The following is a 19,811-nucleotide window of genomic DNA, read 5'->3' on the forward strand; positions in this document are numbered from 1 at the left end:
TGAATGACGTACATATTGATGCTGATGCTGCAACTTGAAATCTTTAACCAGTTTAATTAGCACTCCAAGTATTTGCTCTAAAACCTGAAAAGAAACATGTACCGTATAAATTTCAAACGGATGCATAGATGTTAAATAGATAGAAAAAAGGCCTGCAAACACATAGGTATCAGAAGACAGCTAATAAAAATTCAGCTCATGGTATTAAACAGTAAATTATAGTGGATACCAACAAGACAAGGAAAGAATTTTTTTAATAAAATCTATATAACAAGAAGTGGAAAGTAGAGTAATTGCAAGTAAATTCCAAGTATAGACATTTCTGTACATTGTAATATTCTGAGAATTTTCTGTCTGCCAAATATAGGTCTTCCAGTAGTGCTGCTTCCTCCCGTTCAATCTCTTCCACAGCTGACTTCACTCTGTAATGATAAATGAAGTGGGTATTGCAAGAAAGTCGTCACATGAGAAACAAATTAAATAAATGCAACTAAAGAAATGCACAGATATTCCTACCCTGAGGATGCTGGAAGCTCAATCTCCAATTCAAACAGATCTTTTCTCATTAATGTATCAATGTGTTTAGCATGTTTAATAATTAAAGCATGCATATCATGTAAACAACGTACCATGACAATTTAGCATATGCATATCATGAAAACAACATACCATGAGAATTTAACATACTTCATCTAAGTCATGCTACCAATTTTGGAAGAAAACAGAATGTATAGCTGATTAATGATTTAAGAATACCAAGCATGCCAATAATTTAATATTTAAAAGACAAATAAGATTGGACAACTTAAAATAAAAATCTTATTGAAAAAATACTGAAATTCCTTTGATATAAACCTTGAAAATGCTTCCAAATATCCAATGAAACAAATACTGAAAACTATTGCACGATTCCAATCATAATCACTGCTTAAATAACAGCTTTGTAAAACCCTTTTGCTAAACCTTACAATGGTTCAAAATATTGTATGCAACAAAAAGAAGAAAAAGATTGCATGATTGCACATTCTGACCTTTCTGGAAGTCGTAAATTCTGAGCAGAATTAGCTCCACTTGTATCTGAGGCACAGAACATGATTAATGCACATGAGAAACCCAAAAGGAATATTGATCTACAGAAAATAATATCTCATAATGTGCTACTTTACAAGATGAATCCAAAATCGTTAGTTCCTTTGATTGGGATACTAGTTAGAACACAATTAAACATCCAAACAGTGGCCATCTAAGAGTCTATCTAACAGAATTATACCTTTTAGGAGGTGCCAATCAAAATCCAGGATTTAATGCAGTAAAGGATCTATTAAGGAACAAAAACGAAATCAATTCTATACCAGAATTTTTCGCGGAGTATGTATCACCAGAAAATTACAAATGAGGCTGACTAGGATTAATCCAAGTAAGCATAATTTTTAATTTTTTTCTTTCTTGACATGCACTCTGCTGTGTCCTATTTAAACTCAGCCAAGAAAACAAATAAATCAAATCAAGTCTCAAAAAGAATGAAATGCTTCAGGAGTTTGTGAGATAAAAAACAAAAGTGTAGGCATGGAGTAGATCCATTTCCTTTCATAAATATCAAAGTAAAAAAAATAAAAATATCTTTTCAATGAAAGTGCAATTGTAAGAGTCAAAAGCTTTGTGCATAATATGATCTAATAAAATCTGTTTACCCAAGGAATAGTCTTAATAATATTTCTTGTATTCAACTAACTTTTGGTAAAGCTAGATAGTTTCTCAAATATTTTGGCAGAATTTTCTGTAGCTTGTTTACTATTCTTTTAGATTTTCATCTTCTATGCATTTCCAGAAAATAGAACTGTAATGCGGAAAGGCAATATCTGTGGTGTGTTTCTGATGTAAACAGCGTGAAAGTCATCTTCTTCAAGAGTTCTAAAAATTCCTCAAACAATTTCAGCAGATTGACCTTCAGAATATCCCAAAACTTCTGAAATTATTTTTTGTAGTGTTTTCTTCAAATTGATTATGTTATTATATTACCCCTCTCTCTCTCTCCCCCTCTCTCTCTCTCTCTCTGTATATATATAGTTATATATTTGTATACTGCCATCCTTCCCGTCCCCATTACCAAAATGCTGTTGAACATAGGCATAAAGAAATTCAAATCTACCCATTATTTGGAACTGGATCTAAGAGTCAGATACTTAGACAAAGGTACAAGGGCCTTGCAAATTACTCACGAAACAAGAATGAGGAAAAATAATGGTGTGAATTGTCTTTAGAGAGTGACCCATAGGCCTAAAAATTCTGTAATTATCACTATCCATAATCCAATGACTTTATACATGCATAGGTACAAATAAAACAGTTAGTTAAATAACTAAAACACAGGCGAATTAACATATCCTGAATAATCTGCCTGACAAAAAAGAGAATATGTAGCAGAAGCAGACACTCGTCAGATTTCTGAAATGTATTGAGGAAGAGCCTGTAATAGTGAAGTCTATGTAAAGAACTGCCAAACCATCTTTGATATCTATTATCAACCATGCTGCAACCCAATAATGAAGCAGAAGTGTCTTATCTATCTTAATTTCCTTTATGTTTCAATTCTACAAACACATTTTGCATATTTTTAAGGATGTCACTGTTAATTAATGAATTGCATATTATACAATAGAAAGATTCAATTTCTTAAACCCAATAATGAAGCAGAAGTGTCTTATCTTATTTTCCTTTATGTTTCAATTCTACAAACACATTTTGCATATTTTTAAGGATGTCACTGATAATTAATGAATTGCATATTATAAAATAGAAAGATCCAATTTCTTCTCTCTCTTCTTGTCTAGGATAATTTCAATATATACCTGTTTCATCCATCTGAAATGCTTCAGAAAGTTTGTCGCATTTAGCTTTCAAACGTGCCTCAATCTCAAGAATGAGAGACATCTGATAACCAGTGCCATCCTGAAAAAAACCACTAAATTTATTATTCAATATCCTGTTAATAGTAAATATAATAACCTGTAAAATATTCTCATTTACTATGAGCAATTTCTGTGTAATGTCCCCTTTCGGGATATCCAATATTATTGATTTATGCCCTGAAAAAGCAATTTCAAATTAAGATAAGAAATACAATACACGAATGTATACCAAATTGCCCATTTGAAATGCCCCGTATAGGACAATCTTGGTTTAGGTCTAGAAACTGACATTAAAATCATTAAGCATTAATGATCCATGATAACATCAAAATTCATAAAGATCAACTTTGACAGGGCTTCTAAAGACAACCCAGGTCCCTTAGGAGATGGTTATGTTGCAAGAGATGATGTAGGTAAAATTCAGATGATTGGAGTAAGTGACTATCAGTGGGTACAAATAATGAAACAGAATGTATGGCTGCATTACTAGCAATCAGAATGGCAATGAAAACGGAGGTGACGAAATTACATCTTGAAGGAGTTCGCAGATTAAAGTTAATGGAATAATCAAAGTGTAAGTAGATGCTTGCCATTTGAATACGCACATTCGTAGAGTCAACATTTTGTTTGGAGCATTTGAGGAATTTGAAGTGTCACATATTATAGGAAGCAAACGAAGTTGCAGATAGGCGTTCAAATTTGAGGGTTTATTTACTAGAACAGAGTGAGGAACTATTGGATGATTTTAGATGGCTTCAGGTTTGGTGACTTGGATCTTTTAAGATGGCAAGAAATTAAGTAGGGTATATATTGCTAACTAAGAAAGGAGCTTCTGTTAATATAAAGTCTCCAACTTTGGGATAAGAGGTGGCTAAAACAATGTTATTTTGAAACATAACATTAAAGCAAAGAGCATGATATCTTGGCAAGCCAATGAAGGGTGATGAAAAGATTATGTTCAAATCATGCTTAGGTCACATGGCTGATGCAAGCAGCGGAGTTACCAGAAATATTTGGAACCCTCTAAATGAAAAGAAGGCTATTTCCTTTGAATTTGGGGAAATATCAGTGAAACAACATCAGTGAATTGAGAGAAGAGAGAGAATAGCAACAATAGAGGCCAATTTCTCTCTTAATTCACCTAACCAGCTGCCAGCATTTAAAGGAGAAATAACTGTAAGGAGGATATAAGGTGTGTTTAGGTTTGATGACAATCGATTCTGGAGCTGTATTACGAAATTGCCAGGGGAAGAATACTTGAAAATGGATCTTCACCCGCCAACTAATTTGGATATCTCGTCCCTTTTCTTGGCCTGGGCATTGCAGCTAAGTAATCGGGAGGAGGCATTGAAGACTATGCACCTATGTGTTAGGCCAGAGTGGACAGGAGGCACAATTCCTCACTTGGGTAAGGCCAAGCTTAGAATATGGTCCTTGGCGAGTTGTGGACAATGCATCAAGGGATTTTCATCTGTCCACACACTGGAGCTTGTCCAAATCAAAGGAGAAAACAAATTGAAGATGTGTAATGGTTGTAAGGAGCTTTAAGTATATGCAAAATGAGTAAGAGGAAATGGAGTGCTTGCAGACAGAATGAAAAAGGAAAATGAAATCTACTCCAAGGAAATTTGTTGCTGAATTGAGGCCAGAGGAGGGTATGGTAGCCAGTGTAAAGGAGACCACGAAGACCAAAAAGAGCAAAGTAGATACCCGAGGAGGAATTTTTATTTCAAATGAATCAAGGGAGGAGATGCTGTGGAAGTGGATGGGATGAGTGTTGCATAGTTGTAAAATTTTGGTTTTACCATCTGAATGATAGACATTGTTCTAGCCCAACTTTGACAGGTATGTGGGTTTGTTTATGTACACAATATTGTAATGTGAAGAACTATAGTATTGTAGGGGGTATTAAGCATGAACGAAGTTAACTTGTGTAGTAGAAAAGGTATAGAAATGTTTAATTTGTGCATGAGAGGCTCCTTGTAGTACAATATGTTATAGATATTGCAAATTGTATTGTCCCCAATTTAGCAGGCTCCAGGAACAAGAGTATTTCAGTTCATGATCACAACCTATGTGAGCTGACACTTGAACTTGAGGGTCTATGTTGATGCGACTTACTACTATAGTATGTCATGGGAGTTGGTTACTATTTATAGCACTGCACAGTGGAGACGCCTTGGGGCAGACTATCTCAGCTTGTTTATAAAGTTTTGACAATAAGAGAATTATAAAGGTTATTAATTATGTTTGACTTAATTAAATAACTGTGTAAGTTTATTGTTCTGATTGAATGGTGTGTTGAAGAAGGCTTTTTAGTGAAAAGTGTGCACAAGAAGACTCTGGTCATTGAGATATAAAGGAGTTATTATACTTAAAAGTTGAATGTGCTTCCAAATGCAAAATCTAATTTAAGTAAAAAGTGTGAGCATAGAACCTTTTGAGTGAAAGGTGTTAAAGAGAAGCTTTTTGGATTGAAATATGATAAAAGAAAGGCTCTTGAAATGAATTCAATCTTTCTATTATCTCATATCATTTTATGTTTGCTTCTTTATTGAGTTTGGGTGAGACACAAGGGTTTCAACACTGGAATTGGAGAAGTCTGATGTTCCCCATTGATATCGCACTCTGAGCTGGTTCTTACCAGTGAATTGTGTTTAGCTGCCGATTACTACATACAATCAATTGGTGCTGATGTATACCAATTGAACAATAAGTCGGTCTGCATATATCATAATGAAAATCTAAGGTATTCTTTTCTGAGTTTATTACTTATATGTTGCTACGATCTAGAATTGACTAGGACGGTTCTTTGGGAGGTGAATTACTTGCAAATTCTGGGCAAATAGCATTACTGAGAGGTGCCATTATAGGCTGTGATTATCTGTTTGAAACAGTGCCGGTATCCAAGCAGCTATGATCGCCATTTTATTGTCTGCATTCACACTTTATAGGGCTGTGTTGGTGGCTTGAAGGCAGTGTTCTATCTAATACTGGTTGTGTTTCTTGTAGTGGCTACAAACTACTAAATTTTGGTCTGGAGACTCAATAATTTCTGCTGCAAATTACGCAACGCCAAGTTGCAAACATTCTTCATTTGTCTTGTCTATATATCCATGCTTGTAATAATTGCAACTGGATAATTGCAAGTGAGATAATTGTGCTGGTAATTCATATTAGTTTCATTTTGTGTTATTTGTATGAGCACTTCCATATATTCATTAAAAACGAAAAAAAAAACATACATATTTCAAAACCAAAAAAAGATACAAAACTCCAAAACAAAAATAAAGCAAATTCTCCAGCATAGTTCTTGAGTGAGACAGCAAGGCTCATTACAGTGGTATCAAAGCAGTTTCCTACATCCTGGGGGGAGGGAAATAAAATTTATTGTGCATATATCATAATTATCACCACTAATCAGAAACAATGGGATGGTATTCTGAAACAGTTGAATGTGTTAGTGAATGAATTGAATCAAAACTACAAACAGATGACAAAACTGATTTCAAATCCAAAATTTGAGCAGAACATGATATTATTTTTTGAAACAAAGAAACGTAATGTTACAGTGGACACTATTAGAGAGCAAGAAAATGTTTCAGTCAAAACTCTAAGTCTGATTTTTATATCAACAGTGACCCACATGAGATTACAATTGCACTTGGTGTCATAGTAAAGTCTAAAAATGGTGTGAATAGAGCAATGGATGATAGTGTGCATGTTATTGATGATACCGAGGAAGATAACATGAATATTGGTAGTCACATTAGTTATGATTTGCATGATAGCAGTGAGAATTCTTGGCATCATGATGATATAGTGGTAGCTACAAATGTGCAAGACCTTCCTTTTGAGATACAAGATGTTAGTGCTCAGGTGTTGGACACATTGGATGTAAAGTGGGATTGGAATTTACGTCAAGTCAGATGATGTAGTTATTGGAATAATTTCCCAAGATCATGCATATGATGGTGATGCAGTGACAATAGGAGTGAGAGTGTGTGACGATACCATCATATCAGCAATATTTCCATGCTAGATGAGCCATCTAGTGAGGTACCTATCGTGGTTTCACAATGCACGGCCCCATTTTGAGTCAGAAAATAGGGACCCCCTGGTTTCAAATTCCCCTATGAGGCTTCTAGTCCGAAGCCTTAGTCATTTTGGACCCTCCCCTAGGTCTAGGTCAAACCCATATTTCAATCAGGCACTGGCAGGCAAGAGCGGGAGGCTTAAAAAATCAATTTGCAAAGGAGGGGAGATGTTTATTTAGTTGTTAGGTGTGCACTTGTGAACCTTCCAGAGGTGCGCACCCCTTGGGTACGCCTATGTGTCAGGGTCCATAAATAGACCCCAACCCCTCCGCTCTTACCACTTCGCTCTCACCTCCTAAGAACGCTGCACCTCCACACCCTAACGCTCTGCATTGCTCTGCACTACCCCCACCCCCCCCCACACACACACACACAAACCTAAGGTAAACTTCCTAGAGGTGCGCATGTTCGCACCTCCGAAAAACTAAAAACAACATAAAAAGAACAAAAAACTACAAACAAGACTAAGTCAACCCTAACAAGTTGCGCAAATGCACACCCCTAAGAGGTGCACATGTGCGCACCTCCAACAAGACAAAAGACAAAAGACAAACTAAAACAAAACTAAGTTCCCCCCTTGCACCAATGCATATGTGCACATGCACCCATTTTGTCATCAGTCTGAGTCCAATAGAGTCCTCTTTTGGGTCTTTCAACATACGGTGACTATTTTTGCTTCTTTTGTGCAAATAAAATGGCATTGCCATCATCTTCCATGGCTAAGAAAATGGCACCAAAACCCATTGCATTCAAGTACCAAGGAGCACCTAAGAAATCAAGATTCCAGGATGGACATTTAGAAATCCAAGATATTGAACTAGGTCATAATAACTGGAACGCTTTCTTGACCATTTGCAACAAACCAAGGGAGAGGTCAGCAATGATATCAGCACTGATCCGAAGTGGGTTGGTGAACGCAACATCATATCCTACATCAGTTCAATCTTCTGAACTAATAATGACATTGGCGGAACACTGTGTGACAAAGGAGGTCATAAAGAGCGTCACATGAGAGATAGTCCTAGACCTCCGACCTTGCAACATTGAGAGAATATTCCAACTCTTGAGGGAAGATCAATACCTCTAGATATCTTACAATGGAGCAGAAAGGTGTTACAGAGAATGAGGAGGCAAAAGAACTAGTGCAAACATCATTCTTGATTGACAGGACACCTCTAGGCCAAACAATAGGCAAGGTAGATATGACCTGAGGATATGTGAAAGACGACATTGGATACTCGATTGTCCTCCTCAGCAGAGTATTGGGCCTCCCTGCAAAAAGTCACTTACAAACATGGATGGTTCACTTTATTGAAACCATAAGGACCACAAAGATGCCCATTGATTGGGCCACCATCCTAAGTGATAACTTGGATGAGCAGCTAGTCGCAGTCAAAACTGACCCTCGCTTCTACATGACATCATACATGGTGTACCTGTTGGCAGCCAAAACCACCGACTATCCAAGGCTATACAAAAAGGGAAGCATGCAAGATGCAAATGCTTGGCCCTATGTGGTTTACCCACAACTGGTGAAAAAGAAGCTCGCACTACAAAGTGGTCAATGATGGGTTCACTTTTGCCATCATTAGGTTTATAGAAGGAGATTATGCAAAAAGAATGTCAATAGAGGCAGCGGCTAGAATAACTGAAGTAGGAGCCTACTACATTCATTTCAAGACATTCACATATTTCTGGGTAGTTGTTACTCTTTTGTGCCCCAAAAAGCTCCCAAGATACCCTTCTGATAGGCTGATACTCTTGGAGACAGCCCACCAACTCACTTCTCCATATGACAGAGTGAGGAAACAACACACAAAGACATGGGTCTAGCCAATCACAATTGGGGCCTTGGAGGTAAAGAAAAAACAGGATATTGCTACCTGTAATTCAGAATGGGATCAATATCCCTTGAAGAATATAATTCTCCTCGCCCATACTTTGACAACATTAGGATGGTCCAACATCTTGCGAGAAAGAAGTTCGTCCATGTATAAGCCCTAGAAGATCATTGGATGAACGCAATAGATGACTATGATGTCCGCATAAGAGACTACTGTAGGATGAGTCTATATCTAGTAGAGAATGTGCTGAAAATGAAGATTCCTCTAAAGGCCATAGAAAAGGATGCCCCAAAAGTCATGGATCCTTTGTATAATAGGGATAAAATATATGACGGGCCTATCATGAACGCAGAAATAAGGCGAGAGGAGAGTGATGACATAGATCATCAGGCTAGACATATAGTAGAACTGACAAGGGAATGGATCCAAAAGCCATTTTGGATGGATCCAGTTCCTCACGCAATACCTCTACAAGCTACAACCAGGCCTCAGAAAGGAAAAGGTACTAAGGTCACCATACTGACCTACCCCGCTCAATCACTAGTGAGGCCAGAAACAATGCATCAACATGAGCGGGAGATTGAGTATTTTGAGGCAGACAAGGAAAAGAAGAGGAAGAGGGCAGCGCCTAGGGCAAGGAAACAAGCGGTTGAGGTCCAAACAACACTAGCTCAGCAAAAGCCAGAGCTAGCAGACTAGCCTCAAGTTGAGCAAGAGAAACCTTCAGAGCAAGCACAACCAAAGTAGCAAGAGGAGGAGTAGCCCAAGGAGCAAGGGGTCCCACCATCGAGAATTTCAGAGGTAGAAGCCACCCCCTCAACACCAAAGAGAGCAAGAACAGAAACAATTGTGGTGGGTGCTCAGAGAAGGAGATTGAAGAAGAAGAATACTCCCTCCCCACAAATTCTAGAGACCATCCCGGAAGCAAAGAATGAGGAAGAAGGGGAACAGATAGAATTTGTCCCCTTGAGCCAGAGAACCCACTCGGTCAAAGCCGCAGAGGAAGAGAGAAGAAGCTCTACTCAAACACCTCCATTCGCTCCAAGAAAGCCTATCCAAGTAGAAACTTCAAAGGATGAATAGTAGAAGTGGATAGCAGAGATGGAGGGTGAAGGGACAGATGTCTTCGACCTCTCGGACTTTGATTTTATGCCAGTGGACACTCAGATGGTGGGTGAGAAGATAAGAGATACTTCCACGAGCGATCCTTTAGGAGAGGATTGGAATCAATTGCCTCCTCTGCCTCAAGGACCTCTAGGTATTCCATCACCGCCACCACAAAATACGACCGCCATTTTGGATAAAGGGTCAGTAGCTCCACCTTCTCCGACGATACAAGTAGAACCAGAAAGTCCAGAAACCGAGGAGGGAGAATACCAATAGCTTCATGCTGATGAAGTATCTGAAGAAGGGCAGATAGAAGAAACTCAACAAACTCCCCCAGATACAGAGGACAAATCCTTAGCCCAACAAAGACCGAAAGCTCCTTCTAAAGATCCTCCTCGACATGAGAAGACTCCGGAGAGGAGTAATAGGGGAAAGGAGCCTGCTTCAGGACCAACCTCTTCAGCCAAGTATATGTCACCTATGGGGACCACACCATCATGGTTGAAGAGGGGAGTCATGTTTTGGCAGAAGAAGCAATTGCAGCTGACAGAAGAGGAGGGAATGAAGGAATTGATCAAACTGATAAAGAAGCTTGAACCACCTAAGGGTGATGCTAGAACATCAGGACCTTCTTGCTCATATCATTATTCGTCCTCCTCACGTTGACACCGAAGAACTAACTCCTAAAGATTACCAAATCAAGGAGGCCATTTTGGGAAAGGCCACGGTGGACACGATCAAAGTGTTGATCACTACAGGCCTGAAGGAGGTATTCCAACATATGGATCAGGATGAATCAGAATTGATAACACTAAGAAAGCAAAATGAGCTACTCAGAGGCTACCTGAATGAAGTAGCAGGACCCATTGACCTGGAAAATCCAAAGGTCACTCTTGGAGCTGCATTGGGAAGGAAACAGACGGGTCCACAGATGGCCTCATTTTTGGAAGCATATCAGCAATGGCATGATAGTTTTGAGGAGAGGGGAGTGCAGATAATACAGGGCAATTTGAACCTGTTCCACAACATCCAATCAAATGCCGACAAGTTAGTTTCCATTGTGAACCAAGATTTTGCACTGAGGATGAAGCACGTACTAGGCCAATGATTTACAGGCACTCAAATCAATAAAGGGTCAGAAGTACTAGATGTTAAAGGAGGTATACATTGTAGAGGAGCTTGATAAGCTCGATGATTGGATAGAAAAGATATCCGCAAGTAATAAAGTGATGGAGGGATTACATGAGGGAATTCAGGAGATAATAAAATAAAGCTCAAGAACAATTTTTGGAAGCGGAGAGGTACTATAACACCGCTAGCCTTGAGATTTTTGAGGATGAATCAAAAACCAAGCTTTTTGTGGCGCCATCAGTAGTCCAAAAATTCAGAGGAACTTTTGAAGATGCTTAGTCAGACGATGATATAAGACAAGCATTGAAAACCGAAGAGGCATTGTTGGAACTGGTCACCAAGCTTGAGGATTTTGCAAAGACTCGAATAGAAGTTAGTAACTACCGACAGATAATAAAGAACAAGTATGAAGCTTTAGATTTACCGAAACCCAGTCAAGTAGCAAAGATGATAAAGAAATTCAAGAATAAACATCCAGACATCGTTTTGGTGTAAAGAGGGAAAAAACCCAAATAATGTGACCTTGAAGATTTTTTGGTTTTTTGGAACCTATCACCAAGGTGCGCAAGTGCACTTTTGACAAAGGTGCGCCAACAGTTTTGAAGAAGCAATGCGCCGACAATTAACTATCAATGTGTGTTATTTTTGTGAATGCATGTTCATGAATAATAATGGAGCCAATGGTTTTATTGTGTTGTGATGATTGTGCAATCTTTTAGTTCTGGTGTTTGCCTTGTGTTAACAAATTTTGTTGTTGTGACAAATTGGAGAAAGGATCATCTTTGTTCTTGCATAGTGTTTTGTTTCACGTGAGCGCACTTTCCATGGCCTCGCAATTTGATGAAACGTGAAACATCTTTCAGTTATTATTGAGTTCCATTGATGATTGCATCAATGGAGTTGAGGAAGAGCTGGTCCTAATTTCATTGGTTTCCTACCCAATCCTTTTGATAATTTAATTCCCAAATGTGTTGTTATCAATCCTAGGAATGGGATACCTGTTTTTAATTTTTTTTTTTTAGTGCCCTGTGATCGATGCACATGTACATCGTCCCATCCTTCTTTTTCACTAGAACTACTGCTGAAGCAAAAGGGCTTTTGCTAGACCTAATGTGACCCATCTCCAATAGCTACTTAATTGCCTTCTCTATCTCATCCTTGTGTTTCTTAGGATGACGATAGGGGGGTAATCATGCCCAATTTGGCTTCCTCCTAAAGCTCAATAACATACTCTATTCCCCTATCAAGAGGAACCCCGTGTGGAATATCACCAAATACTTTGGCATGCCTGTCAAGTATCTCATGGATATCCGGTGGATGACTCTTTACCTGTGGCTCCTTTGGGACTAGCATGATGAAACACTCTGTTGCCCACTCTATTTCATTATGCTGAAAAAGTCTCTACATTCTCCTTCGGGAGACTACAACTCCCATCTAAAAGTCCTCTCAGTACAACAGCTCTTCCCTCACGCTAGAATCTCATCTCTAGTTTTGCTAGGTTGAGTGTGAACTCAACTAGCAAGGCCATCCATGTCATGCGTAGAACTCATCCTCCAACTCATAGCCATCTCCAAACCTAATGTGAAGATTAGATATATCCCGAGTGCATAATAATTCGTCACCATTAACTACCATGACTCTAAACCTAGTATGCTCAATCTGTAAACCTCTAACCATGCATCTATGAAGTTATGTGTACACCCAGTGTCAATGAGAGATCACTTTTTGCCCCTGGATAGTACCCCTAACCCAAAATGTGATCACCTTTTGAGCCCCTGTCAAACGTGCCAATGACCAATCATCCTTAGGAATGATGTTCTCCTCTGGAGTGGTACTCTCATCCGAATCAGAGTGTCGATCCTCCCTCTCTGATTGTGACTCCTCCGCTGAAAAATTTTTCATTTGATTTGCCTTAGCCTTGAGAGGGCACTTATGAGATAAGTCTCAAGGCTCTCTATAATGAAAACACAACTTCTTCCTCCTCAACTCATTCAAGGTGTCATTATCCAACTTCCTATTATCCCCTTTTGGTTGTGCATCCTGGTAAAAGGTTTTTTGTCCTTATCCTTCTTTGTATGTGAATCCCTAGGCCGAAATGTACTCTTAAAAGAAGGTGCTAAGTCACGAGCCTTCTTAGTGGCCTCCTGTAATGTAGTCGGGTCATGCCCCTTGACCCAACCCCTCAAGGGATCTAGGAGTCCATCCATAAATAGCACTAGGAATCTCCTCTCTGAAATATCTATAACCAACACAGCTAACCTCTGAAATTCACTTATGTATGTCTCAACTGATCCCCACTGCCTGTGTTGTGCCAACTCTTTAAACTATAACTCAAGATCTTTGGTATCAAATCTCTCTATGAGTCTCTCTGTGAACTCCTCGTAAGATGTGATTTGATTATGCCCTAGGGTTACCATGCCATGGTGCCACCACTCATGCGCTGGGTCATTCAATTGAATAGCCACATACTTGATAGCCTCCTCCTCAAGCATCAGATTCAGCTGGAAGTATGTATCTACCTTCTGCACCCAAGCTCGCACAGTCATCTTCCTTGAGGCATCATAATAAGGTAAAAAAAGTTTCCCAACTTTCTTTCTCAACTCAAAGGTTTGACTTCTCCCTCCTGCTCTAGGCATGTGTCTCATCCTCAAGTCCATATAATCTCTGAGGGAAATATCCATCTGAAACTCCAATCCACTAGCCTCCCAATAACTCCTAAATCGATCCTGTAACTCGGTGATCTGTGGTTCATTTACTAGTTGAACTAAATCTCTGGGTGGGAAGGTGGGTAGAAGAGGTCTCAAGCTCACTGTCTGAGCTAAGCATGCAACATGTCTAAAGTTATCAGCCTCATTCCCATTGTTGCCATGTCCATTATTATTACCATTAATGTTATTCTCAGGACCATTGTTGTTGCCTCAGCCTCCATTATTATCCTTGCCCCCATTTCCATTGTTTGCATCACCTAGATTAATATTGATGCCCATCTGTCTAGCCATAAGCTGCAACATCATATGCTCTTGTTGCATACGTTGCCCCTCCTCTAACGTACCCAATAACCGTCTAGACATTACCTCCTCCTGATCTAGACCGGCATTCCTACCTCCACCTAGTCCTGTATTCCTGTCATCTCGGTCACCCATACTGTTGTATTGTTCAAAGAATAACTCCTCTTTGTTTGTATGACTCGATTCTATGTCCACCTGCACAGATGAACTAGATTGCTTGCTCTGTGAGTCTAAATCTTTGTTGTCTTGCTCTGGTATGGCGGAAGTTAATGGCCTTTGTCGCATGCTCAAACATACATTCTAAACCTGTTTTATTTCTGACTTAGTGTTTTGACATTTCATCAAACACTTTTCCCTTTATCTCACTATTCCAAATTCCTTGTAAGGCTTCCACAAGATGGCAGGACTTAAAGCTCTAATACCACTATAATGGACACCCTAGAATTGCCCAAAAACTGAACCACTACTGATAGGAATTTAGTCAAATAATTTGCATCCAACTCTTAATTTCTCTGTTAAATGTTTAAACCCCTTTATGGCTTCGGAAATAAAATGTCTGTTTTTATGTCTTTGCATAACAAGAAGGAATTTATAATAATATGCAAACTAAAGATTGAACTACTGCTGAAATAATATTAATTTTCAACAAATAAAATCAAATACATAGCAGACTTTTCAACTCATTAATTACTACAGCATTATAACATAATTTTCCAGTACTGACTTCTCATCTTGCTGCTACAGTAATATAAATAGTGACACGCTACAGTGCTACTACAATAAAATCTACCTTCAATCAGTCCAAGACCCTTGTAAAATCATCCCTCCACAATGACATAAGCATTCGACAAGAAGCAAGAATGATATGAGCAAACACCCAATCCGCCTGTAGCTGGAAATGTGCCCAATCTACCTATTAATGAAGCTGATAGCAATGAATTTCAAAGGCCAAACCCCAAGGGAATGACGTCTAGAATGTCATAAGAGAGGATAGACGTCCTCTAATGCCAAGAACGGATTTGCAACTCACACATCAATTTTCTTCTCATATTCCATCTGCCGAATGAAGCCACTAACATACTCCCTTTTATTCTTTCTCCAAGGGTCCCTTCCACTCACATGAACAATGTGAGATAAAAGATGTGTGATATAAAACATATTAAAATAATCACTTATGTCTCCCTTAGGTGCCCCTTTTGATTTGCACACATTCCCATAAAATTTAATATTTAACACTTTAATATTTTACAACTAAATTAATTATTACTTTAATAATACTTTAGGCCTAAATATATATTAGCTATCAGACTCCGAATAGCACGAGTGATAGCTCATTGGAAAGCTCTCGCCGCGGAGTATCAAATTCAATCACCAAAACTAGCCTCCCCTATTTCCTATTGACTTACTAAAAATGGTAAGTATGCCAAAACTGAGTAAATCAACTCCGTTTTGACTCAAACTGGATATGACTAGGCCAAAACACTCTAAAATTCTTTTAAACCCTTCGTTAGCCCCCGAAACCATGTAGAACTAGGCTAACGCAGACACACTTGGTCGACTACTAAAGTGGGGACATTACAAAATACAAAAATATCTCTTTTGTGATTACTTTTCAAACAGCAACAGATTGTACAGATTGGTTGGAACCAACAAAGGCCTCTTCGTGAACATACACATTTATCTTCAGCTCAGTTACCCAATCGATTGAAAAACCCACCCGGAACCTTAAGAGTTGGTCCTTGATCAGCTTTTCAAGAGAGGGATTCGAAAGGATACTTGTCATTCAACATCATGCAAAACGACAACTCAACAATACCTAGCAGTAGTACCATAAATGTTCAGGTGTGTATTGATGTTAGCACACATGATGCTCCACTTCATGAGGTGAGTGATGTGGAAACGTCATGTTATAGTATAGATCAACGGGGTGGGTTCACTTTGTGGACAATCCTATGTTCGAGATGGATGCAGCATTGTCTTATGACAATCCAATTTTTGGGGTTGATGTTGATCACTCACCTAAGTGGAGTTGGGCATAGTTTACACCATTTGCACACACAATTCAATTTCCTATAGCAGCAGTCTGTGATGTTTTTATATCAACGAACTATGATGAGGGTGTGGCTACATCTATTGCAATTATAGGTGCAGATGATACGGTTGGGCTAAGTGCATCTATAGAGAGCAGCAGGAACCCACATGTTGCATCAGGTTCTCTTGTGGTTCCACCTGTTGCAGATGTTGTTGGTGATGAGCTAGATGACAAGGGATACATTCAAAGCTATGACAGTTTGCAATTGACCCAAGGGGGAGCCTTTTATCAAGACTGCATAGCACACATGATGCTCCACTTCATGAGGTGAGTGATGTGGAAACGTCATGTTATAGTACAGATCAACACGGTGGGTTCACTTTGCGGACAATCCTATGTTTGAGATGGATGCAGTGTTGTCTTCTGACAATCCAGTTTTTGAGGTTGATGTTGATCACTCACCTAAGTGGAGTTGGGCACAATTTACACCATCTGTAGACACAATTCAGTTTCCTATAGCAGCAGTCTGTGATGTTTCTATATCCACGGATTATGATGAGGGTGTGGCTACATCTATTGCAGTTATACGTGCGGATGATACGGTTGGGCTAAGTGCATCTATAGAGAGCAGCAAGAACCCACATGTCGCGTCAGGTTCTCCCATGGTTCCACCTATTGCAGATGTTGGTGATGAGCTAGATGACAAGGGATACATTCAGAGCAGCAAGAACCCACATGTCACATCAGGTTCTCCCATGGTTCCACCTGTTGCAGATGTTGGTGATGAGCTAGATGACAAGGGATACATTCAGAGCTATGACAATCTGCAATTAACTCAAGAGGGAGCCTTTTATCAAGACTGCATAGGGAAGAGTACTCAGCACTACTCTCTAATCCACACACAAAAGTTTGGTGAGGTATCAGTGTGGACTGGTGTCAAGGTTGTACCATCCTTTGCGGGTTGAGTATTTTCTATTTGTAATAGATGGGATAAGTGGTTGCAAGATGGATTTCATGTAGAGTCAATCCATCCATGGGAGCCTTGTAGAGGATAGAGATGGTGCTACTGATGCTTCTACTCTTAGATGTCTTGATCTCCATAATAGGGATGGTTGTGAGTTAGTGTGCTTTGGGTCCCTAGTTTTAGCATGGTTAGCACTGAAGTTTGGTTGGGTCTCATTGATTGGCTTCACCACTTGGGGCTTGTTGAAGTTGAGTTTAGAGTTGAGCAACGGATGTCAGAGGATGTTCTTCTTGGCTGGCTTATGTTCAATGTTTGAAATCCTTCTAGTGCATCGGGATTTCAAACAGGACTCACAAAGGAGTTTTGGGCTGTGTACATGGTGTCGATACATATAGTTTTAATTTTGACCATCATGTGCATGATCTCTTTCAAGTGCACAATTCAGTTACGCGTGTTAGATAGTGTGTATGGCAACTCATCTTGCACATTTTGAGAAAGCATGCTTTGTTAACTTGTCCAATTGCTTATCTTTGAGATGTTCATTCCTGCGACATCTAAAATTAGATTTGCTTGAGTTCGGCAGGTTCAGTTCATTATTCTGGTAATGATATTACAGAAGTTGGTTAGTGATCACAAGGACATTACTCAGTCTTATCTATAGGATCCAAGTGGACTGTGATGTTTGTTTTTGCTCTGGGATCGCTTGGGGACAAACAGTCTTATGGAGGGCAGACTATAATGTCCACAATTTAGTAGGGCCTAGGAGCCTGGGCATGTCCATTCAACATCACAACACTTGTGAGCTGACACTTGGACTTGAGGGTCAACTTACTATTTATAGTAAGTCATTTTTTCATGAGTCTGTTAAACGTGAATTTAAACCAGAAACATTAATTCTCCATGGACCGTCTAATACAGACAAAGTTGACACTATATAACCAGATTAAATTGGATTTCAATGCCAAGTCAGTCCAAATACTAAACTGGTACCATATGGAAAGAATTTAAAGGTTTATATCTTGGACCAATTTATTCGAAGCTCTGTTTGAAATCTCTGAAAACTTGAACCGAATTTAAATTCACCCAAACCCAATAACATTAAAACCAAAAAAATCTGAATTAGAACTGAATCGGTGTAGTCCATAACTTGAATGCAAATCAATACCATTAAATTACAAACATTTCCAGATCCCGTTCCAATAACATGGACGGGAGTCGATACCTATTAATTCCCAACTAAAATCATATCAGTTCAAAAAAAACCAATACCATGTTTTTTTTTTGGTATTCATCATTCAAAGAAAAACCGATACATATGGATCCCAATCAGTTGTAACAAAACAAACCTGATTTCTTCCAGTGCATATTTCAGTCCATAAATTGGCAATATTAAATAGCCCAACATGAAAGTTATAAAATAATTCTTCCTTGGTCGGGTTTTAGCATACCCGATAGTCAAAATCTAAAACATAAGTTAGTCCACTATGAATCAACAAGAAGATGGAATAGGTAGCATTACAACCTAATTGTTAAATGTAGAATATATCCACAGAAAGTTGAACTGGACTTTATTCCACATAAAACTGGTATCTTAAATTATAAATTGGAGTTCATTATCAATTCATATTCCTTTTAAGTTTTAACACATGCAGGCTTGATTCTTTTGAAATCGATATAATTCTATCTAAATTGAAATCGATATACTCGGAGACTGGTTTTAAACACAATAAAATGGATAGCAAACTGGATTCAATACAAGAACAAAAATCAATGCAGGCTTAAGTAAAATAAGATTTATTCCATACCACAAAATGATTTTTCTAAAATCGAAATACTGATCACCCTGCAGGACAGCCAGAGGATTCGAATTTTCATATTCTTTGTATCCTTTGTTGTGTATGCATACTTTTTCAATCTAACAGCAGCCGTTTATAACATTTTTGGGCAGTTACAAATGACTTTTCGATTACATGACTCTCTAGTTACCAAGACTCTTCAATATACTTATTTTGATGTTTTGGTGCAACATTGTAAATTGGATTTTGCAATATTGCACAATTATGATTGCTTTCAATGAACTTTTACAATCTTTCTATTGGATTTGCATTGAATATTAAAATGAAACAATACCAAGGTGCTCCTGGACCAACTTGATGTATTTCTTTCCTTGTGATTAATAAGTTTTTACCCCCTTTTCTCAAAAGAAGACAAAAAGAATTATTCCAAGGCATGTTCCTGTCGTAACCATATTGGGAAATGATTGGAAATGTTTGCAAAATGCAATCTCATGTATGGCTGTTCTTGTATTGCGAGAGCGTGGTTGGATGTCGTCCATCCATCTCGGATTGGCATACATGAGAAGACCCCCAAGTCTAAGAGCACTAATATGTCTCTCGAACCACAAGCATGCATCTCAAGGTAGCATACTTAAAAGTCCCTAAAGTCTAGCAGCACTCATTCACCTCCTAGCACATAAACATTGCAGGATATCAGGTTCACTCCATCTCTTGGTCAACCTTAAAGGCGCACCACCCTCCTCGATCAAGCCTAGGTGCACTCATTTGCTTCCTAGCACACAAGCATGGCAAGATTTATGGTCCATCCATCTCGGAGTAAGGTGCTTGATGATACTTTCAAGCCTACGGACCTTATTGGATTTCTGATCCTCAACACCCTCTGGCCCACAAGAATGGTAGGATTTTTGGTCCATCCATGTCAA

At 38.8% G+C, this 19,811-nt stretch overlaps 1 protein-coding gene across 1 annotated transcript in view; it reads right to left on the reverse strand.

Annotated features, from left to right (window-relative positions):
- AUG4 (HAUS augmin-like complex subunit) overlaps positions 1-19,811 on the reverse strand; it is a 62,144-nt gene that overhangs the window by 20,203 nt on the left and 22,130 nt on the right. The window contains exons 5-8 of the mRNA XM_089813661.1: positions 2,850-2,949; positions 1,032-1,077; positions 329-422; positions 13-84 (exon numbers count right to left, since the gene is read on the reverse strand). Coding sequence (XP_089669787.1) covers positions 13-84; positions 329-422; positions 1,032-1,077; positions 2,850-2,949 — 312 coding nt within the window. The remainder of the gene's footprint in view (positions 1-12; positions 85-328; positions 423-1,031; positions 1,078-2,849; positions 2,950-19,811) is intronic.

The sequence above is a fragment of the Cupressus sempervirens genome, chromosome 2, assembly GCF_028749045.1.
Source record: "Cupressus sempervirens isolate cs-2001-9-10 chromosome 2, ASM2874904v1, whole genome shotgun sequence".
Lineage (NCBI taxonomy): Eukaryota > Viridiplantae > Streptophyta > Pinopsida > Cupressales > Cupressaceae > Cupressus > Cupressus sempervirens.